The sequence below is a fragment of the Crinia signifera genome, chromosome 8 (genome assembly GCF_055691185.1).
Source record: "Crinia signifera chromosome 8, ASM5569118v1, whole genome shotgun sequence".
In the NCBI taxonomy this organism is placed as follows: Eukaryota; Metazoa; Chordata; class Amphibia; order Anura; family Myobatrachidae; genus Crinia; species Crinia signifera.
This window is the reverse complement of record NC_139224.1, coordinates 146251417-146275215: the sequence shown is the minus strand read 5'-3', so window position 1 is coordinate 146275215 and position 23799 is coordinate 146251417. Positions and strand designations below refer to the sequence as shown.

General features: G+C 44.3%; 1 protein-coding gene across 1 annotated transcript in view; it reads left to right on the top strand.

The window, feature by feature from the left end:
- Positions 1-23696, top strand: part of STIL (STIL centriolar assembly protein) — a 41826-nt gene extending 18130 nt beyond the window's left edge. The window contains exons 7-17 of the mRNA XM_083157353.1: positions 4505-4588; positions 6376-6462; positions 6793-6940; positions 8128-8228; positions 9086-9200; positions 11640-12578; positions 14419-14563; positions 18449-18674; positions 20800-20971; positions 21109-21365; positions 22172-23696. Coding sequence (XP_083013479.1) covers positions 4505-4588; positions 6376-6462; positions 6793-6940; positions 8128-8228; positions 9086-9200; positions 11640-12578; positions 14419-14563; positions 18449-18674; positions 20800-20971; positions 21109-21365; positions 22172-22934 — 3037 coding nt within the window. The 3' untranslated portion in view covers positions 22935-23696. The remainder of the gene's footprint in view (positions 1-4504; positions 4589-6375; positions 6463-6792; positions 6941-8127; positions 8229-9085; positions 9201-11639; positions 12579-14418; positions 14564-18448; positions 18675-20799; positions 20972-21108; positions 21366-22171) is intronic.
- Positions 23697-23799: the final 103 nt, after the last annotated feature.

Below are 23799 nucleotides of genomic sequence, written 5' to 3'. Positions count from 1 at the left end.
GGATTGGAGGCAGGTATGCCTATGGATGAGATACGATGCTTAGCGGAACACATTAAGGAGTCTGCTATGTTCTTAGGAGAGGCGGCTAAGGATGTATCCTTGATCTCTTCTAGAATCTCAGCAAGCGCCATTTCAGCGCGGCGAGCCCTCTGGCTTCGCTCTTGGCAGGCGGACGCGGAATCTAAGAGGGCTGTGGAGGGTCTTCCCTTTTCTGGGGACATCCTCTTCGGTCCTGAATTAGATAAATGGATCTCGCAGGCGACGGGGGGGAAGTCGGCTTTCCTACCGTCTGCAGCTCCTCCCCCTCCTAGGCGACAGTTCGCAGGTCCGTCTTTTCAGTCCTTTCGGACTCAGCGTCCCTTCCGGGGCAGAGGAAGAGGCTTCCAGTCATCCAGAGGTTCCAGAGCCAGAGCCCGTCCTCAGGCTGCTCCAAGAGTCCAGGAGCCTAAGCCCCAGCAGAAGCCGGTGGCATGACGGTTTACCAGCTTCCATCAACAGTTTACCGGTAGGTGCCCGTCTGTTGGCCTTCAGAACCCAATGGTTCTCCCTTTCGGAGGATCCTTGGGTTCGCAGGGTTGTCTCAGACGGGTACCGTATTCTGTTCGATGCCACTCCTCCAGTACGGTTCTTCACAACGGCTCTACCAACATCTCAGGAAAAGAGATAGAGCCTGCTAGAGGCCATTCGGATCTTGCTGGAGGCTCAGGTCATCATGCCGGTCCCAGCAGCTCAGAGGAACACAGGGTACTACTCAACCCTCTTTGTAGTTCCCAAGCCGGATGGGTCAGTCAGGCCCATTCTCAACCTAAAGCCTTTGAATCTGTTAATCTCATATCAACCATTCAAGATGGAATCAATCCACTCAGTGATTGCTTCATTGGAACCAGGGGAGTACATGATATCCTTGGATATCAAAGATGCTTACCTACACATCCCGATTCGGATTTCTCACCAGGCCTTTCTCCGTTTTGCCATAGGTCGGGATCATTTTCAGTTCAGGGCTCTGCCCTTCGGATTATCGTCAGCGCCCAGAGTATTCACAAAGACTCTATCAGTAGTCATAGCATACCTCAGATGTCAGGGGGTGATGATAATCCCCTATTTAGACGATCTCCTAATCAAGGCTCCAACGAGGGAGCTACTGGAGAGTCATGCAAGGTTAACTACTCAGACGCTCACCAGCCTGGGGTGGATCATGAATTTCAAGAAATCCTCTCTAGTCCCATCCAGGAGGATCTTGTTCCTAGGTCTTTGGCTAGACACAGAGACTCTGAGGGTCTTCCTGCCGGAAGACATGGTCCAGGCGATTTTGCTCCTAGTTCACAGGATCTTACTTCCACAGAGGATCAGCCTCCATCTGTGCACGCAGCTTCTAGGGAAGATGGTGGCAGCCTTCCCAGCTCTGACGTGGGGACGGTTCCACTCAAGACCTTTTCAGTGGGATCTTCTCAGAAAGGGTGCGGGCTCGCACCTGAATCTTCACAGAAGGATCCACTTGTCGGCCGAGGCGAGACATTCTCTACTGTGGTGGCGACACAGAAGGAACTTGATAGAGGGTCGTCGGTTTGCAGTCCAGGACTGGATTGTCTTGACGACGGACGCAAGCCTCCGCGGCTGGGGTGCCGTAGTGCTTCACCTCTGTCTCCAGGGCAGGTGGGGACCTGCAGGAGAGTCGCTTGCCCATAAATGTGTTGGAGATCAGAGCCATATACAATGCTCTGCTGGAGGCTCAGGAGTTTCTTCAGGGTCAACACATAAAGATAAGGTCGGACAATGCCACGGCAGTCGCCTATGTGAACAGGCAGGGCGGCACGAGAAGCAGCATGACCATAAAGGAAGTAAGGAAGATTCTTCAGTGGGCGGAACGGTCAGGAGTAATTCTGCTGGCGGTATTCCTTCCAGGCCGGGAAAATCTAGAGGCCGATTTCCTCAGCAGGGAGGACCTACACCCAGGCGAGTGGTCTCTCAACCCTGAGGTGTTTCGGAAGCTCACCGACAGGTGGGGAGTTCCCGAGGTGGACCTGATGGCGTCTCGGAAGAACCACCAGCTACCAGCATACGTGGCACGTACAAGAGACCCTCAGGCCATAGCGGCGGACGCTCTGTCAACTCCGTGGGAGTTCAGCTTCGTCTACCTGTTTCCTCCACTTCCACTTCTGGGCCAGGTACTGAAGAGACTCAAGAGGGAACCAGTGCAGGCTATTCTCATAGCGCCCTGGTGGCCTCGCAGAACATGGTTCTCAGACATCCAGAGGTTACTGGCAGACGAGCCAGTTCGATTGCCCCTCAGACCGGATCTGCTCCTTCAAGGACCCTTCTTTCATCAGAATCTGCCACAGCTACATTTGACGGCGTGGCTGTTGAGACCGAGGTCTTGCGGGAGAGGGGAATTCCAAGAGCGGTAATCCCTACGATGTTAAGGGCCCGAAAGCCGGCCTCAGCAGCGCATTATCACAGAATATGGCGCTCATATGCGGGCTGGTGCGAGTCTAAGGGCTGGCCATTCCGAGTCTTCAAATTGTCCCGCCTTCTATTGTTCTTACAAAGAGGGTTGGACGGGGGTCTGAGACTGGGTTCTCTTTAGGTCCAGGTCTCAGCCTTGTCTGTCCTTTTTCAGAGGAGATTAGCCCTCATGCCTGAGGTACAGACATTTTTTCAGGGGGTTCTTCGAGTCCAACCTCCCTTCGTACCTCCCACAGCTCCTTGGGATCTGGATTTGGTACTAGCCTTCTTGAGGTCTGAGACCTTTGAGCCACTGAACAGAGTGGAACTGAAGTTCTTGTGCTGGAAAACAGTAGTTTTGCTAGCCCTTGCCTCAGCTCGCCGGGTTTCGGAGCTGAGTGCCCTGTCTTGTAAGCCTCCATATTTAATTTTCCACGAGGACAGAGCAGAACTGCGTACTCAGGCCGGGTTTCTTCCGAAGGTGGTATCCTCATACCACATTAACCAGCCTATTGTGGTTCCGGCCTTCCAGGGAGATTCTCCGGAACAATCCTCTTTGGATGTAGTCAGGGCTCTTCGGATTTACGTCAAGAGAACCAGGTCTATACGCAAATCAGATTCCTTATTTGTACTCTATGACTCTTTCCGCAGGGGGTGGCCTGCGTCAAAACAGACAATTGCACGATGGATCAAGTGGACGATCCGTAGTGCTTATCTTCATGCGGGACAGGTGCCTCCTGTCTCCTTGACGGCGCACTCCACCAGATCGGTGAGTACGTCGTGGGCCGCTGAGAGAGGGGCTTCTATCTCTCAGCTTTGCAGAGCGGCCACTTGGTAGTCTCAGAACACGTTTGTAAGGTTTTACCAGTTCGATACCTTTGCAGCTTCGGCTTCAACTTTTGGTCGTCTGGTTCTACAGAATCCTCAGCACTCTCCCTCCCGGGGCTTGGTCTTTGGAACCTCCCCGATGTGATTCCAGTGGTCCCTGCTGCATGTCAGAGAAAAGAGGATTTTGGTACTTACCGGTAAATCCATTTCTCTGAGATCAGCAGGGACCACTGGACACCCGCCCGGCTGTTGGATTCTGCCTGTTGTGGTTGCTGTTGCGGCCCGGTCCGGTACCTGCGTGTTGTTTGTATGGTTATGTTGTTTATGGTTTTCTGTAACCCTTTCCTCTGGTGGGCCAATTTCCTCACTGGGGGATTGTGGGTCTTAGAGGGGAGGAGCCAGTATCCCCTAATTAATATTAAGAAGTGCCTAGCTCCCAGCATTCCCAGCTCTAATACCCGATGTGATTCCAGTGGTCCCTGCTGATCTCAGAGAAATGGATTTACCGGTAAGTACCAAAATCCTCTTTTTTGTTTTTTCTTCTATATAAAATATCCTGTATACTAATTTGTTTAGTAGATAACTTATTTTTATTTGAATGCAGTGGATTAACGTGTTACATAAATTTTTTATTTATTTTTATAAAGTCGCCCAACAATGCTGATTTTTTTTGGGTGTGATTCACGAACACTCGTAACGGGGCGAATACGGTTCCAATGTCTGGGGGTCTGTTCAGACCCCAGCATCAAACTGTTTTGGTGAGTACTAAACCTGCCGGGCCATTCGTTCCAGGGAGGGGCGGTGGCAGCGTTGGACCATGGAAACGGCCAGCGGTTTTTGGTCATCCCCATGAAAATTCTGGACGGTCTGATGCCTGCCAAGGGTAGGCAGATGACGTCACATGACAACAGACACCCGCCCCATCTTCGGCGTTGTGCTCATAAATGAAGTCGGGTTTCACTGACTTTATTTGCGAAGGCAGGAGAAATCATTTGTTGGTCGGCGCACATGGGTACCGTGTACCGTGCATTTGCACGCCCTTTGGAAAATCCGCTCCCAAACATGCCCAATCCAGTAAAATATGTAGGGGAATCCACAAAACCTTCTGGAATACTTCATACTTGTTGGAGGGTTGGGAGGCAGATAAATGCTAGAATTTGTATTCATCAGGATTTTCCTCAGATTTTCCACTGCTTTCTTCTTACATTTTATTCTTGTCATTCTATGTAAATAGATACCTGACAATGGATCAAACCCGAAAACTGCTCCTTGTTCTCGAATCCGATCCGAAGGCTTATACGCTGCCACTGGTTGGAATGTAAGTTTCTTTGTGTGTGGCGATTTTTTTTTTTATTTGGATTTTGAGTCCATTTTAAAATTAATGACGTAGTTTTGCATTATTGTTTTAAATGGATATAGGTAGATTAAATTAGGCATGAAAGCCACCACAACAGGTCCCCTTGGCTGCAGAAGGCACGTTCTACTCTGTGTGTGTGTGGGTGTGTGTGCGTGTGTGTATAGATAGATATAGCAAGAATAAAAAAAAAAATCAACTATGCTGCTGGTCATACCATGCTGTGCTGCAGGTGGAGCAGATTTAAAATGTGCACGTATGAGATGTGTGTGTCAAACGCGCCTCTGCAGTGTAAAAGTAATGCTGGGTACACACTTGACAATATATTGTGAGCGCTGTCAGATCTCCAAACGACCTTTTTCATGCATATCACGTCAGTTGTGCAGCACGGCCGATGCCAGATCTATGGGGCCATGTGACTGTGCATATCTGCAGGCTTCTGTACACTTGTTGCGTGGGCTGACCTCTTAGTTGGGCCGGAAAACTCCATTGCCCACCCAACTGTGGATCCTGAGTGACACATCAATATGCCGTTTGGTAATTGTGTATGCTTTGCTCGATCGGTAACTCAGTATACCAGTTTTATAGCTGTCCAATGTTTATCCGGTGCGTGCAAAAGCTGCTAATATTTATGCAGCATGCAAATTACATTCAATTTTTTTTTTTACTGTGACAAGGATCACAAACACTGGTACTCAGATAAAGAGTTTGATGTTTATTTTGAACAGCAGGTCACAGCATAGCAGGTTAAATCCATATGCAGTCGGTATTACAGACCGTAGCATACATGTACTCTCAGCATAACAGACTCTTGAAAGGCTCCAATGGTCCCTACAATGACCCACACCCCCCCCCCCAGCCTATTGCTTGGGCAGCTCTTCCACCATCAAGAGCAAGGTGACTCTGCCCTGGAAATCCTTATATCAGGAAATCCCAGGTGCTGTTGATTACACTGCTGCTACTGCTTCCAAAACCTGGTCTGGATCCTCCACATTACTTTCATATAGGGAGATGCTGTCTCTGCCACAGTACATGTACTTTGCATTACAACATGGTTTGTCCAGGTGAAAAAATGACTTGCTTTGCTCTTAATAATGAATTTACTTCTTCATGTAGTAGTGGTGGTGGTACCTCTTGTATCTCAGAAGTACAGCATAAAGTGACGTTCATGAATAAGAGCAACATAGGTATACTGTATATGTACTAAAGTGCACATTTTTGGGTGTGACAAATTCACCTATATCAGGGGTCCTCAAACTATTTGCTCTGGGACCCCATCAGACAATAGAAATGATTACAGGACCTTCTGCAGTAACTTGCTGGGGTCATCACATCACCTGTGTACTCAGCAGACAGCACATACATGACAGCATTGTGGAGGCTCAAAGTGATGGGAGGAGTCTAAAATAAAACAGACAATTTAACAGATTTTTCAGACTTGAATCACTGACTGAGATTACAAAAGTCATCAGCCTGATGGTCAGCAACATGGTGTCACAATCCCATACTGAGCAGGTCCGGACCCATTTTGGGGTCAGGACCCACAGTTTGAGAACTGCTGATCTATATACTTATGTCTAGTGTCTGTGTCTCAAACACAGAAGGTGGTAGACTTCAAAGCTTTTGCTTCAAGCGGGTTTACTAGTTGTGGTATATCTACTTGTGTGTCACCGATGTCACCCTCATGCTACATGTATGTGCATTAGATCTGTCCCCTTTTCCTGAATACGTTGTATTTCTTTCCTTTTCAGTTGGATGAGTGGGATTACTCACATCCACAGCCCGCAGGTCTGGGCTAGCTGTCTGCGCTACATGTTCAGCTCTTCAATTAAAGAGAAGTGAGTAACACTGAATGGACCATTCAGAGCTCTCCATTGTAATTCAGAGTCTAGTAGATGTCTGGTTGCTGTAGGTTACGCTTTGCATTTGCAGGAATAAAAGTTCTTTATAATCAAAGCAAACAAAGTTCTCTTGTGATTAGGTGACTTTAGGACAGATGTATCAAGCTTCAAAAAGTGATAATGTGGAGAGTGATATACAACCAGCCAATCAGCTCCCACCTATCATTTTTCAAACCCAGCCTGTAACTTGAGTTAGGAGATGATTGGCTGGTTGTTTATCACTCTCCATCTGTATATTTATATATTGTGTTAATGTTTTCCTTACAGGGTACTTTCAGAAGGCGGCAGCTTCCTCATTGTCCTCTATTCGCTCACCCACAAGGAGCCGGAGTTCTATGAGTGCATTCCTTGTATTGACCATGATCCTCTTGGGTTTCAGTTGATGACCTGTGAGGATGGGTTGCATCTGTTCAAAGTGAGTTACATTTCGCGGTGCCTTGCAGGGGCAAACGCAGGATTTTCAGAAGGGGGTTTCCAGAGGGGCGGAGCAAAGCACGGAGATGGACACTTAGGTGACCCAGTATATGCCGGGTCAGTTAAAGTATTATAGATAGACCAAATGTATATAAATAATAATAATAATAAAATAATATATATATATATACACACACACACACATACATACATACATACATACATACATACATACATACATACATACATACATACATACATACATACATACATACATAGGCGTCAACAGCAGTGTAGACCCCTGGGCATAGCAATGTACTAGGGCCCCTACCAATCCTCCAGCGGTAGGGGTGGGGGAAGCTTTGATGTCCCGTGGGTATGGTAGGGGGTATTATATCAACCGCTCAGCATGTAGGGCCTGGGTCAGTAATTTCCACTAATTACCCCTTTACTGCACAGATGGTGGGAAATGGGGTGGGAGAAGGGGGCATTGGGCTGAATGAAGGGGCACTGATACATAACTTCCAGGGTGGTAGAGGATGTTTAATATGCAAAAGAGGGGTGTATAGTGGAGTGGGCTTATTATTCATAATTTTCTGGTGGGAGGACAGCTTGCTTGACTGTAGATATCTCCAGTTTCCGGAAATAGATTTCTTAGATTTTAATGGAATAAAAAACTAGAGAATCCCACCTACCAAATGGTGTTGGGGACTAGGGGATCAGAGTTCAGGAGGCAGAGCAATCTGCCAACGAGTATATAAAACTACATACCAGGTGTGTGGAGCTGGAGCAGTAAACAGCTGCTGGAAGGCTGATATCTCTGGTTCTGGGAACAGTAGAGACCAGCTTCTAGTATCCTTTAAAGAGGGAGAGTCCCTGCTTTTGGAATATACCCTCAGAAAAACTCTGTCAGAAAGAACCTGAAATATCTGACTGGGAAGAGCAATTAACAGGCTTGGATGGGGACCACTGCTTTGAAGTCAGATAACTCCGGTTCCCAAGGTCCGATTTTAAAAATTCTTGTACTCATGGAAAGAGGGGACCCTCAGCTTTCAGACTCAGGCCCTTAGACTCCTGGGGGGGTTTCTGGGTACTCGGAAACCCCCCCTGCGTGCGCTACTGCCTTGATTTATTTTAGCCGTGCGTTCCTTGTAATACAGCCTGTTGTAAAATGCCTGTTTATTTCAGAATGTGGAATGTACGAAACAGTCCTATCTTCAGTACGAGCTTACAGCTCAGAGCGAGAACTCAGAAGCCAGCTTATTTAACGAAGTTTCCAAGACTACTCTGTAAGTTTCTTAAACCTCATATTGAAAGCTTGTTTCTTTGCTGAATTCTGTCAATGGGGCCGATTCAGAGCCATCTGTAATGGGCCAACTTCATCCCCAATGGTTCAGGTTAGTGAGAATATGCACATGCGTATACGCCAAGAGTGAACGGGTTCGGTGAGTTTCACACTCGCCAGGTCGTTTGATCCAGGAGGGGTGGGTAGGGTGCTGGAGTAAGGGAACGCCCAGTGTTTTATGGGTGTGCCAAAAAACACCACTGGGCGTTCCTCTGCACAAGTCAGCACTCGCCCTGAATTTGACCATCTCCACCCCAGATATAAGTCTGTCTACCAGTCACTGAACCAGTGGTTCTCAACCTTTGTCCTCAGGACCCCCCCAACAGTGCACATTTTCCAGGTCACTCGGCAGATACACAGGTGCACTCATTAGTCACTGACACATTTGAAAAGATCACAGATGGAGCTAATTATTTCACCTGCGATTCTGTGTGGAGACCTGCAAAACATACACTGTGTGGGGTCCTGAGGAACGAGATTGAGAACCACTGCTCTAGACTGGCTTATCTGCGAACCGGGAAAAAAAATAATTCAATGGTCATCGACGCGTGTAAGCGTACACCTCATTCCCGAGCACAGGGGAGGTTACCTGTTCGTTATGCTTCGAGCATCTGCAGCCTACTAGCGAATCGGGCCCTATGGTTTCAATAATGTAGCTGCTCAATCTTGTAAAAAGATCATTGATTTTTAATCTTTTTATTCTATAGTCCTCTCAATACACAGGAAAGAAACTGTCGCTGATCGCTACAAATCCCTTGTTAATTGTTGATGTGTGAACCTTTTTCATATTCCGTCTTACAGATTGAAACCAAATGGATCTCCCAGTAAGTTATCAGTAAGTGACCATGATTCAGGAGTGGAAGATGAGGATTTTTCTCCTCGCCCATCTCCGCGGCCTCACCCTTCTTTCCAACAGGTAACCATGACAGTGTGTGGATAAAAATAAAAGATGTTCGGTTTTACTCTGCTAACATCCGGATCCTATTGGCTATCTAGAACATGTGACAGCTGATGAATCCGCACATCTCTAATAAAAAGTTATTAGAGCGATACTAAATATGTTTTTTCTTAATGATTTCTAGAAGGGCAGTTTCTCCTTTTCAAAACTTTTCTGGAAAACAAACAAAAATGGCTTCCAGACAGCATGTTCACGGTTTTAAGCATGTTCTGCTATAGCATACAGTATGTGGGACCACTCATTTGTTTTTTTGTGGGTATACTGTTTAATTAAATGTAATATTCAAGTAATATAGTTTCACAGATGGCCCTTATTCCTTTTTATTTTTTTATTTTTTTTTAGGGGGATCTTTAAGTAAACTTACTGACGTGCATGCATTCAATGGGCGGTATTCAATGTGAATACCGGCGACGTGCAGCGAATCCTGTTTAGGATTCGCTGCACATTCGCCACTGCTCGCTGCGCCACTGCTCGCTGCCCCTGACCGGCGAATTTGAGCTCCTGCGGCGGACGGTGGCAGGCAGGGAGATGGAAGTCTCCCTGCCTGCCCCAGAACGTTTGTGGGGGGAGGTGGGCTCCCCGGATGCCAGGCAGCACAGGCTGCCCCCCGGGGGTGCCAGCAGGGGACCGGGTATATTCACTACACCCGATCATGAATATGTAATAATCGGGTGAAGTGAATATATGAATATCTAATGAGCGTCTCAGCTCTGGCCCTCTGCTGGCTGGTCTGTGTAAAAAAAAAATATATATATTTATTATTATTATTATTATTATTATATATTTTTTTTTTATTTTTTTTTTTATTAAATATATATTCATGTGCTTACAGCATGCCCCTGCTCAAAATAAAAATAGCATGCCCCTGCTCAGAATAAAATTCCAGATTTTTTTTACACCAATTGTAAAAAACAAAACACTTTATTTTAAAAGTTCACCTTCCACTTCACCATAAAAAGATAGTGATTGCTACTCGGTGAATCATGGCGAAAAAACCTTGAAATGTATTCGCCATCTGGTCATTGAATAGGATGATTCACCATTTTAGTCAGAAATTCGCCTTACAGCACAAAATCGCCATAAAAACCTGGCGAATCAGCCTCATTGAATACCGCCCAATGGCTTCATACTACATTAGGTTATTTACATTTTCTATACTCCATGTGTTTTCTTGCAATGTGTATGCCTTCATTCTAGATAGGTAGCAACAGGTAGTTTAAGACGCCCAAGGGTGGTGTGGTGGTGTTGTTCTTTTTCCCCAGTCTCTCTCTCTCTTTAGGTTAAGCAGACAGGCAAGTAGCATTTTTTTAGTATCAAGTTAAAAGGCTTATCTTCTCGAAAGGGTCAATGCACCACCCATACTGCAGAATTCAAGACGGGACTGTCTACCAGGTTATACATTCTGCTGCCTCAGGAGCAGTTCATATGGCTTAAAAATGTCATATTTCCAAGTCAGGATACTTTCTGCTCGTGTGCCCGCCAGATGTGGTACACCAAGGTGAGACCGCAGTAGCAACCACTTATGGCGCTGGGACCTGCTATTCAGTCCGAACTTATATCCAAAATAGCTCACAGGCTTATGCATAAGCCCAGTGGTGGCACCTACCTTTCTTTAGGAGGGTGGCTGCAGCTGGCCTGATCCTGCTCACTGCCACCAGGGCGCGCTCCACAGTCCAGAGGCCCAGTGCATGTGCAGTATCGGCGACGGTACTGCACATGCGTATACCCCTGGCTTTATGGGCTGCATCGGCTGCAGCCCATAGAAGCTGGCTAGAGCTGCACAGTGAGGCAGGAAATGTCTTCCTACAGGAAACCAGCTCTTTACCTATCGTGCTGTGTATATGTGGTAAGCGGCTTGGTACTAATAGCTGTATGTGCTGTATATATGCGGTAAGTGATTTGGGAGGTTATTCACACCTGATCGAAAGGCTGCAAATTCACACGCCGGGCAATAATCGATAGACTGCATATGGCTTGTATTACGCATGTGCAAGGTTATCCTCAGAGAACATCCATCTTCTTTCATTGCTGGCCTCCACAAGTTGATTGACAGAAAGCCGATATTTAGGGGGTGGTAACTGGACATTTTTGGGAGTGTCAGGGAAAATGCAGGCGTATGAGGGGAAGTCCTGTTTCTATCGCAGTCACCGAGTAAGAAATGGGCTACGCACACACTGGAACAATCATTCAGGGCTGTGTGGTAGCGAATAGTGAGTGAGGGCAGCGATCCAGTCTGAATAACCCCACCACTCGGTCCTAATAGCTTTAGATCTTGGAAGCTATTTAAATGTAGTAAGTGACTTGGAATGAATAAGGGTACGTCTTGGCAGCCGTGTATATTTTGATGTCTGTATTTTATATCAATAAATAGTACTGAAATTCATTTTGTTATTGCAGGCAACAAAAATCCACCCATCTGTTCCTGAGCTCTCTTTGGTGTTTGGAAGCGCTATGGAACCAAAACATGGGGCTCATAATCCAGAGAGCAGCAGTAAGCAGGTCCAGCCGTGTTCCTCCACTCCCAAAGTACTAAGTCCGTTTATGAATGCACCCCCACAACACAAAAATCCACACGGGAAAACGACGTCTCTGAAGTCCATGGGGGTTCCATTAAAAAATAGTAAGAGCCAAATGACCAAACCGTCCAGAGGGAAGTGCTCTGCTGGTGATAAGCTACCCACTCACGGGAACTCCAGGAGCTCCACGTCCTCTGCTTCCTCCTCTTCTCTGTCCACACCTCAAACTGGCACATCCCCTGACTCCTCTGGTCATCAAGTCAGAGGCTCGTCTGATCATCAGCTGGGCTGCAATGTGACTGGGTCATACCCGGAGCAACCAACCATGATGCCCACATCTTATCCTAGACCGTCCTCTTTGCTGCTGTCTCCGAACCACAATGTGACCTTTCCTCTTCAGACAAGGCAGATTGCTGAATCTAACTATCCCTCTTGTCATAAACCCAATGTTTGCAACTGCTGTCACAGTATTGGTCCGATTCAGTGCCATTCTAGTCAATGGCCGGCAGTGAGTTACATAAACCATTGCGGCATGGAGAGTCCATCAGAAGCTCCTGGAAATGTCATTCCGCCTTATCAAAACATGGCTTGCTCCAATGTCTGCTGCAGTCGCCGAACAAGTACTGGGAGAGTACGGAGTTGTTCGCCTCCAGTGGACAATGGAACGTCACCGGGCAGAAGGGATTCTTACAGCTCTCACCCGTGCCTACATGCGGTGTCTCCAGCGACGTCTTCCCCCAGCGGGATGTTAGGACTGTCCACTGAAGCTTACCAGCTCTTGGCAGAGCAGGACAAACAACTGAAACTACTCCAAGCTCAGGTTGGTGGAGGTTATACCAATTCATTTTATAATCTGGGTACACACGAAGAATTATTATCTGTGAAACACGATAGATAAATATGAAGAAATATGGCACGGCTGGAAATCCTCAATATATTGTAATCGCACATAGTGGTACAGAATAATATGCACAAAAATAGCACTTTGCCAGAAGGCTGTAAATATTATATAACTACACACAATACAGTATAGAAATAGTACACCGATTTGGAGGCTTATATATTACCACATATATTTCAAAGAAATAGAAAAGAAAATGCCATAGGAAGCAAAGGAACCTGGGGGTCGTCACTGCAATTATGTAAAGTTAATGTGCAAACTGTATGTGTGTGTCCACACGGTATCACTGACCGCTTGTACGGTTTTCAAACCTGTTGAATTGACCCTAGGTTTCGATACAATGCAGATCGGTGGAACTGTTAATGTCTCTTTTTATAAAATATGTAATAATTATAATAAAGATTAAAGTTTATAAAAAATAAAAAAAATTATCTGCAGATCAATTGATTTGCAGACTGATTGGGCATCGCGTTCTCCATTCACACTGCCCGATTTTGTCTGAACTTACATCTAAGTAGGCGATACACCCACCTACTGAACTGTCAATCACCGGCAGCTCCCGGCAGGCAGTACAGGCAGACGGATCGACAGGACACGCAGCATGACGTTCCTGTATCTCTAGATATATCGGGCATTGGCTCTGTTGCACAGCCGGCCTGAAATATCTGTGAATGACGCCGTTCACAGAAAATCGCTCGTACTCACTGGCCGATGGTTTATCGAAATATCGGCCAGTGTGTGCGCACCTTTTACAGACCAGATTTTTTATATCCATGTTTCAGTACCGGTTGAGTATCCCTTATTCGGATGTACAAAAACTTTAAATATTTTGAAAACTGTAGGATTAGCATAATACTGAGCATTTACACATTGTGGTTCTGTTACTTTTGTATGAACTGTTGCATTTTTTTCAGTAAGAAAAAGCTTGGTTGCAGCTTTGTTACGATATTTGTGTATCTGTGTTTTTTGTATGCATTTTATATTTATTTATTAAAATTAAGTGTTCTACAGACCATTTGATCATTAAGGTAGGAGAGTGCCCCAGCTAGGAGAGTACTTTCTTTTGTTTTCATATTGTCTACGTGTTTTGGGTGCAACCCCACACTTAGTATTCTCCATCTCTCGTATTGTGTGTTGTTGTTATGGGATATACCTACTATTCTCGCTGATGGTTTTATACCAGTGCTCCAGTCTCTCACTAATCCCCTTCCCCTCCATATACTTTACAGGATGTGTTTGTAAAATGACAGAATCTGATTGGTTGGTACTTGATCTCTCTCCATGCCTTGATAAATTGTCCAATGTGGGGATTATGCAATAGCCCGCGAGATGTTGACTATGTTGGATTCTGGTAAGTAGGCCTGTGTTTTTAAAGCGGCAAGCCTTTACAAGGCCAAACCAACCTTGTGTTGCCATGTAAATGATTGCTACTTTAAAAATATGGTTGTACTTGCTGGAATTCCTGCACAGCTTGTACCTCTTGGCCTATTACATAAACTCCTATATGTCCTTATATTCTGTAATAGTGCATCCTATTGATACATGAACATTTTTGTTCTATACTCCATTCAGTTGGGTTGAAGGCAATCCTGTAACGAAGGCATCCTTCTTCCCGTTACATAGGATGTAATTGCACACAAGGAACGCGAATACACTATATGCCTATTATTCTGCATTTGATTTATTTTTATGTTGTTCCTGTAACTGTTGGAAATGAATATGAAATCCAGACTCTGTATTAATCTGTCTTCTCTTTCAGATTCAGCGCCTGTTAGGAGCCCAAACATCCCAGGGGGATTCCAAGTGTACACGTTCCACGCAGCATTGTGCAGAATCCACATCTGCTGCCGCAGAAACATCTGAGCACACGAGGAAAAGCAGTGTGAGCATAGCCGTCGGCACAGGTACTGTCCCCACTAAGTACTTTTAGGGCACTGATAGAGCGGGCAGCAACTTAAATAGGGCAGTGCACTCAGGATGCTGCGAGACAAAGTAGGGGAGATCTTTTAACTTGGGAGATCAATCCCGTGGAATTTTTTGAATTCCAGAATTCGGCAAAGCCCTAACCGCCCCGCATATCAACTAATGTGGGCGGTAGCGAGGCAGCCTGACCTCTGACCAAGGCGCACCTCTGATGTAGAGCCAGGAACTGGAGAAGCAGGGTAGTGTGTGTGTGTGTGTGTGCGCGCTCTGATGCTGACCGGCTTTAGACTACGCATGAACAGTCCTAATGGCGGCAGTTTTGGGGCCAAATCTCAGGATCCTGCCGATCCCAAGATTGGCCTCCCTACCTTTTAGCATATACTATACATATAAAGCTGGATGTGACTGGTAACCTCTAACCCTGCATCACATGTAGAGAAGATAACACTGTCCCACTGCTGCCTGGGAGACTTCAAGTTAGAACATTATCTAAATAATAGTTAAACCGTATTACACATTTAATAAGAGCTTTAAAATATGCCCAAAATAACTGGTGTGGTTATACAATTTGTGATCCTGTATCGATATTATCGATCTATCATTGCCATATCCAAAGCGATACATAAAAGTATCTCTAAAATAGTATCACTGCTTCTAAAGCCTGATATTTGCTTAAGCTCAGGGACGCAGACTGTACGTGGCCCCGCCCCCAGCATCGCATCCCTCACATTTTCACATGAACTGGCAGCTCCTGTCAGAGGCCTGCAGCTTGGAGCGGAGGACACCTGTAGTAGAATGGGCTGTCCTCCCAATCCTCCAGTCATCAGTAGCCGCCCGCCAAGCACCCGCAGCGTGGCAGAAACTGGCACAGTGTGTACTTTCCTGATGCTTGTGTCCTATTTGTTACCTTTTATTGCTGCTCTCTTCCTTACCTCCAATGGCTCCGAACTGCACCTGCACACACAGTTCTGACCCCTCATGGCTCCAAATTTTCCCATCTGCGGCCCTGATCCATCTATCATTAAAATGTTCCCCTCACAGCCGCACACTGTCCCCACCTCAGCACCATCCATGACCCCTCTCCTCAAGCAGTTTCCCCTCACAGCTCCAGTCCCCACTGTGGCACTCACGACCCCCCCCCACCTCCACCTCCTCAAGCAGGTTCCTCTCACAGCTCCAATATATGATTTCTTTTCAAATCATGGGGGTAACGTTGGCGTATCTAAATATATTTTGGGGTAAAAGTCTAAAGTTCCCTGGCATAATGGCCCATAGCGCTGCTTCATACATCTACCCCAAAATCTGTTATATTGATTTAATTTTGGAATATGGGTTACCAATGTCCATACCTACTCCAGGCATTCCCAACCACGGTCCTCAAGGCACACCAACAGTGCAGGTTTTAGTGATATCCAGGCTTCAGCACAGATGGATTAATCAGAATCCCTCAGATACTAATTAAACCATCTGTGCTGAAGCCTGGATATCCCTAAAACCTGCACTGTTGGTGTCCCTTGAGGACCGTGGTTGGGCATGCCTGTTCTACTTTATACCTGCAGCATGTTACAGCAGATTCCTCTGACCAATCACAATGGGTTTAAGTGATCATTCTGCAGGATTTGTGCAGAATGTTTTGCCTTTTGCACACAGGCGGGGTTATTGATGTCATGGTAACGGAAATAACTGCAAGGTTCGGTACATCTCCGAAAGTGCTATACATTTAGTGTTCATTCTAGCACCCGCTATATTTGAAAACCCATGCAGTTCCTCTTCCCTGCTTAGGGTGTCGCTGTCTGCTGTGGTGTTTCTAGCACACGTCTGGTTTGCATATCAGTGCTGATATACAGACCACACTATGCTAGAACCTCTACAGCAGTCGTCGCTGGCAGGGAAGAGGAACTACATGGCTTTTCAAATTTTAGCGGGTGCTAGAATGAACACTAATACATTATTGAATGCTGGTTATCTGTTATGTATGACTTTTTATACTCCTTATATGTTCTCATGTTGTCATTTCCATTTAGCCATAAATAAATGTATGTTCTTTTACATGCATTTGGCCTAGCAATTGTATGTGGGTTTCAACACTCTTGTATGCTTTTTTTTTTTTTTTTTTATAAGTGTATAGGCTTGTACAGTGGTGCTCAAACTGAGTGTCTCTGGGCCCTTGGATTGGTTGTTTAAGTTACAATTTAATAATGTTGTGGTCACTGTAAAAAGCTAAACAAATGTTTGTGGCTTCCAGTCATAATATATGACCAAACTGAATATATGGCGAATCCTGTCCCTCACATAATTGAAGAATGGCATATAAACATAATTTAATAATGGAATATTCTAAATTTCTCAATAATATGCTTAGTCTAGGGGTGCTGTTTAAAAAAAAAAAAACAAAAAAAAAATGATACACTAGAGTCAGTAATTCAAACATTTATGGGAACCACTGTACTAGTACAAGGGTGCGCTTATGGTGACTGGTATCAAGAGAAGGGCACAGAACGCAATATCCCACAATGATCTGTACAGCTCTGTCAGCCTCTGACTGTCTTAGATTTGTTATCTATTAATACTGTTTTAATAGTATTGTTTTAATAGTATTGTTTGCATGGCTTCCTCTGCTAACATTAAAGGTTTAGCAGATTTTTATTGTAACTGGAAGGTGGCAATATGCATAATGGCCACCAGGTGGCAGTATATTGCAAATGGTATTTAATTCTCTAAATAGAAAATAACAGCTACTTGAATAGTTACCAATGTATACGTTTTGTTTTTATTTGGGGGATTTAGTGGTATTGTACAATGGGACAGATGTACTGTGCACTGCGTTTGTGTGAATCCGCACAGAATTAAAGAGAATATTATTAGAATAGATAAGTAACCAACATTAGTTATAATCTTGTAAACACATTTATATTTATCTCATGGTTGGTGGCGCTTCCAGGACATGTTCAGAAAACTCAATTGAGATGGGGGGCCTTGCCAGCAGAAACAAGAAAAGACTGCGTACGTCTCTTCTGGGGCACTCTTTATTGTATTATATCATTATTAATACTGTTTAATAATGAATGGTGCAATAAAGTGCCCCAGAAGAGACGTACTCAGTCTTTTTCTTGTTTCTGCTAGCAAGGCCCCCTTCTCGACAGATGGACTATTCCTGATAGTGAAATCTGCCCCAATGTTAGGGAGGTGTTTGTTTGGGTGCACTGTCAGGAATAATGTTGTACACAAGGTAGATTTGTTTGGTTTGGTATACAAATAATCAGTCGACCCCCAATATGGTCGTCTGATTTAAATGTTTTTTTTTTTTTTTTTTTTTTTTTAATTCCATCATACTTTACCATCCCCGTGGACTTGGGAATAGTACCCCTGTCGAGTACAGTGGAGCGTTGCAAATGACGTGAACCCTCAAAAGTACATGTTTGCTGTTAATTTGGCTTTACATGATTCACCATACAAAATGACACCCAAAAGAAAATTAGTGAATTTCTGTGTCAACCTTTTCACTGTTGACTTTTCAGGTGTCCACCTTTTTTTCATGTGAACCAATTGACACTTGATAATTGCGTGTTGACTGCGTGTTGTGGATTTAACGTAGTGACTTCCTACCACATACAAGTTAGCCTAATGATCCACTCGTGTTTCATGCCACTGTGATTGGCTGCAGCCTTTTATTTGACCTGCACATTTTCTATTGCCTGTTTCTGGTTGTTAACATTTACTTAACGTTTAAGCAGACCGGTGAAGTGATTGGGGTAGTTGGGTATTGTAGTGAACAGCCCTACAATGAGCATGGCTGTGTGTAAATGCTGATGTGTGTATGACCATTCTGAGTTCTGGAATGATCCATTTTCTGTTTGTACTTCTAGGTGCGAGCTTGTTTTGGAATTCTCCTCCATGTCCTGAGGAAGAGGAGTCTCTGAGCAAACAGGATGAGTCTGAGCTTTGTAATGAACTGAGCGCTGCTGTGAACAATGAACAAGATACAAGTCGCACCAGTATCGCTTCCTCCTTAAAAGCTGTGGACATTTACAGCTTTGCAGAAAGCAGTCAGCTGACGGACTGTGGTAGCCACTCGCCACCAGTGCCTCTGCCGTAAGTAACCTCTTTCCGACCTCCTTGTGTGAGCAGTCTTTGCCCCCAAAATTCATTTCCACATGGGGGCTTCTAATACCCTCGCCCGAGTTTGGTTGTGCAATTAGCATTACTTGAACTTTATCCTTTTTGTTTTAAGCTTAACCACTCGCCGTACCCATGGTGTGACCGGCATACACCTGTCTGTGGTGGACTCCCACATCTAACCACATTTTTTTTGTGTTTTTTTTTTTTTATATGCAACTCTTTGCCATATCTTTCGTCCCTGACTCACTTTGCTGTGGCCGGACCCCTTTTTTGACCCCAAGGCCCCCGGCGGTGACGGATTGCGGGGGTTAGTGCCTGTCGCAATCCATGTCCTCTACCCCCTCTGTTATGCATATTTACCATTTGTTGCTTCCCTGACCCAGTGTGTGTAGTGGCTGTATCCCTTTTTGGGCCCCCACAGGGCTTCTAGGGGTGTTTTACACCCTACAGTATTTTTTTTTCAAGATTGTAAGTCATATGTGTACCAAATTTTGGTGTAAATTGCTGCAGGCATTTCAGAGTTATGCTGGAACGTACTGGCATCCATTTATACATCGATAGATAGATTTGTGTGTATGCTCCAGCATAAATCTAGAATGCCTGGAGCAGTTTACACCAAATTTGGTACACTTATGACTTACAATCTTGGAGAGAAAAAAAATTATATTTATTAAATGTGTATATGTACAACTTCAGAGTTTTTATGTACAGGCGCATTTAATCATACCATGCTTGTATGAAACACCAGTTAATTCTTCTGTAACTTTACTGACATGGCTAACTAGATTTATAGGCCATTCCACTGCACAAACATGACCAGTATTAACATATATAACTTAGTTGAAACCTGACACAATGGTTTGTTTGATATTACACTCGCCTGCTAAACAGGAAAAAAACAAAGTGCGTTACTAGCCGCTATTTTTTAGGAAGGGGGTGGGGAAAAAAATATTTTATACTCAACATAATATAAAATTTAGTTGTATGGGATAAGTTCATCCCTAAAGTCCAAATTAAGAGCTGGTGTTTTGTTTTCTGAAAACATATGAGAGAGAGATAGAATTTTACATGCAAAACTATTTGTAGTACGTGTGTGTTTTTGTAGTAGTACAGGTGTGTGTGTGTGTTTGGTTTTTTTTTTTACCTCACGGAGAGGCCATTTACATACGATTTTAAAACTTGTTCATTTTAAAGTTTTACCGTTCGTTTGTTGGTAAATAATCTATGTGTGTGTGATATATAATTTCTCATAAGCTTTCCCGATTTTATATTTTTCCAGTCTCTTTTTATGACATACCAATTTAAGAAAATTAACTATTTTGTAAGGGGGTTTTTTTTTGGGTGAAAACTTTTTATGCAAACACAATTCTTGTATTTATTCAAATTAAACAACTGAGAAACAAGTGTTATACCTTTTTTGGTGCAAAATGTTAGAAGTTTTGGTACTTGTGAGTTATCTGGGCGCCCGATTTTTTGATTGTATGCCTTAAGTTAAGGCATACAATCAGATGCGATGCGATGCGACCATCGGATGCGATGACCCGATTTTTCCATAGGAATCAATGTTAAAATGATTCCTATGGAAAAAGGGGTCCTTTTCATACCCCTACTATCCAAGTGGGCATGGAGTTGGATATAAACCTGTGGCGAGCGTAGCGAGCCACCGAGCCCGAAGCGTGGCGAGCGTAGCGAGCCCCGCGAGGGGACGGTATTCTGTGTCCCCTCGCGGGGCTCGCTACGCTCGCCACGCTTCGGGCTCGGTGGCTCGCTACGCTCGCCACAGGTTTATATCCAACTCCATGCCCACTTGGATAGTAGGGGTATGAAAAGAACCCCTTTTTCCCATTGAATTCCATGTTAAAATGGACTCAGTCCATTTTAACATTGATTCCTATGGAAAAATCGGGTCATCGCATCGCATCCGATGGTCGCATGCGATGCGATGTGCCCGATCCGACCCGATTTCGAAATCGGGCGCCCAGATAACTCACAAGTACCGAAGTTTTCTTTTTAATTATGACACTTGTAAATTTTTACATTTTTATCCTACGAGCCGAAGGTTCTCATTGAGCACATTTCCTTTCTCCTTCCCCTGCAGCGTTTCTACTGTGCAGAACAAATCCCACTCTCAGTCACAAAGCGACAGACGACTGTCTACCAATGTCAGCATGGAAGCCACGTCGGCGGAATATCCCGAGAGCACGGACACTGCGGATCTAGGGATGTCTATGCCCAGTTTGCCCCCGGAAAAGTTTTACCAAGACTTACTTGTAAGCTTAACACATCGTCCTTTTTATTGTGCTATACGGGAGATGTCTGCAAGCACCAGCTAAACTGAATTTTGTGCTGAGAGTTTTAGGCTTCTGCTAGGTTTTTATGGTGAATGGTTTTTTGTTTTTTCCTCCAGAGCCAAGTTAATCATTTGCTGAAGACCTCGTCCTCTGATCATGACAAGTCTTCCGAAAATGGTTCCAGAGCTGGATCTGGCACATGCGAATCTCGTTCTGACAAGACCAGCGAGCATTTGTCCTGTAACACCAGCCAGTCTGAACACGGCAATGTACTTAGGGCTACGCTTAAGCAACTGAAGTCATTTGGAGTGGATATAGACTCAGATCCTTCTGCTGTGAATCAAGAACGCTTGGATTCTGGAGACAATGCATGGTAACTCAATGACTGTGTGTCCGGTCTTATCTGTTTGTTTTTCAACATAGAGAAAACAGAAAAGGACTCTCTCTTTTTTTGGGGCACAACTTGTGTGTAATATGAATTTTATTTAAAAATTAACTTTTATTATTTTTTATTAAAATATGAGCCAACTATTAACACAGTAAACCCTCATTTATACTTGTTCCATCAGGAATGTCAGGTACACATAACCGCTAGAACTATGAAATATTCACATTAAGTGTAGCCTGCGTGTCTTAATTTTGTTAACAATACTTGCCCTTTCGGCACCGCGTAACCTAAATGTGTAGCAAGTAGCCATTCACAAAAGTAAATCAAGGCTTTGGGACTTTGTTATACTTCACTATAAAGGTTTAAATTAATCAAAATGTTGGGATTTGGATGGAATATCGTAAAATAATGCAGGGTCCAGGCAAGAAGAGTTTTTTACAGAATTATTTCAAAATGGGGATAGGCCGTAATAGAATATTTTGTTCTTTAAGGAGGGGTACGGTTCTGTCAGTGCAGATCAGACTTCCTATCTGCAACCCTAGCAGTGTAAATATGTGAAACCTATGTTGGTGGTTGCTCTTTTCTGGGGGCGAACTAGGCATAGACATCCCTAGATGGTGTTCGTGTTCCTGGAATATTCCAGGCAATGTGAACTCCGTGCTCACATTGGTAGAACCAGTTGAACAGATGGAACTATAGGATGCTGCAATTGACATTTGTGCTTTTCTGCAGTTGTTGTTCGCCTAAATGAAACCTGCATATTTCTTGCATTAATTGTTCTCTTTCTGCAGCATACTTGCATGTATCAGCCCGGAGGCCGTAATCCCAAGACTGAATTACACGTCCTTTTCCAATATTGGCTTAAGTGGTCTTGTACCCAATGGCGTTGACTTAAGCATGGAAGCGAATGCCATCGCCTTGAAGTACCTGAGTGAGGCCCAGCTCACACAGCTTTCTCTCAGTCATGCCAACAAAAATAAACCTCCAGAGTTGTCGTCCTTTCACAATCTCTTTTCTGGGGCCACTGAGAAGACCATGGTTGGCCTTAGTTTAATTTCTTTAAACAACATGTCCTTTGCCACCAAGAAGTACTTGAAACGTTATGCCTTGATGGAGAACACGGACAGCAGTGACGATGAGCCGGAGCTGCCAGATAGCGACCAGCTTGATAGCTTTAAGAGTGAGTCTTCTGGGCCACCTGACGATACACGCTTGCCAAACCCTAGAATTTCTGAGAGAGAATCTCTTGAATCTATTCGCAACCAGGAAGTGAATAAGTTGAGAAACATCACAAATGAGATGTCTGGAAAAGCCCCTGTTCAAGCATCTGAGGAGACCTCTATGTGCTTTCTGAAAGATCTCCATACTAAGACTAAATTTACCTCAGGAAAAGCCCAGTTCACTGGGCACCCCGAAAAGGAGAACGGCAGAAACTCCCCACACTTCAACGCAAAAGACTCCAATTCATCTGGTAAAAAATTCACCGGTCCTGCGGGTTCCTCAGGGGACATCTTGGATGTCAATCGCCTTCGCCAGCTTCCCAAACTATTTTAAGTAGTTGGTAATCAATAAATCTACCGAATGACCAGTTATTGCAAAATTTCCTTCCTATGGAAGTCCAGCAAATGTGATAATAAGTTGCTATTTAAAAATTACTCAGTATACCTGTTGCTGCAGACCTAGGATGTAGTCAGTTGCCGCAATGACGTTCCTGGTAGTGGTTATCTGAATTACTGGTTCAGCACACAAAATATTTGCCTCCACTTTGTATAAATGGCAGGAACACTTTAGGAGAACCTCAGTCATGACCTTAAGCAAGTTAGGTCGAAAGGAAAACCTTTTTTTCCCTTCTGTTTAACGTTCGGATTTACAAGCTCAAGTTAGCAAGAGGCTAAATACGTTGAGGATATAAACACTTCTACTTTATACAAATTTGGAGTATATTCAAAAAGTACCATTCACATAAACTGTAGCATGTTTGCTGAATCTCTGGTATATAAAATTATTCCATTTCCCAGAAGCCACCGGTTTCCACCATAGAGGTAGCGAGCTCGCCAAGGTTGACGTCTTTACACTCACCCATAAAACCTAACCAAATTCCAGTTATATTAATGATGTAAGGCTGTATTTCCATGCTTAATAACAAAGTGCACTTGTATTTAGGGGTGTGTGTGTCTTTTTGTGTGTGTGTTTGTGTGATTGACATTTTATACAAATGGCAATGTTGTGATATCTTGTAAATTTTATTTATTCTGTTTTTATATTTGTACTTGTGTATGAGTTTTATATATTTTTTAATAAAGGTCTAAAATCTTTTTTTATTAAATGAAAGAAGTGCTGTATTTGAGTGGCGCTATTTTATGGGGAACTCAGAAAATAGTATATGATTGTTAGGGGCAGTCAACTGCAGAATTCTTCA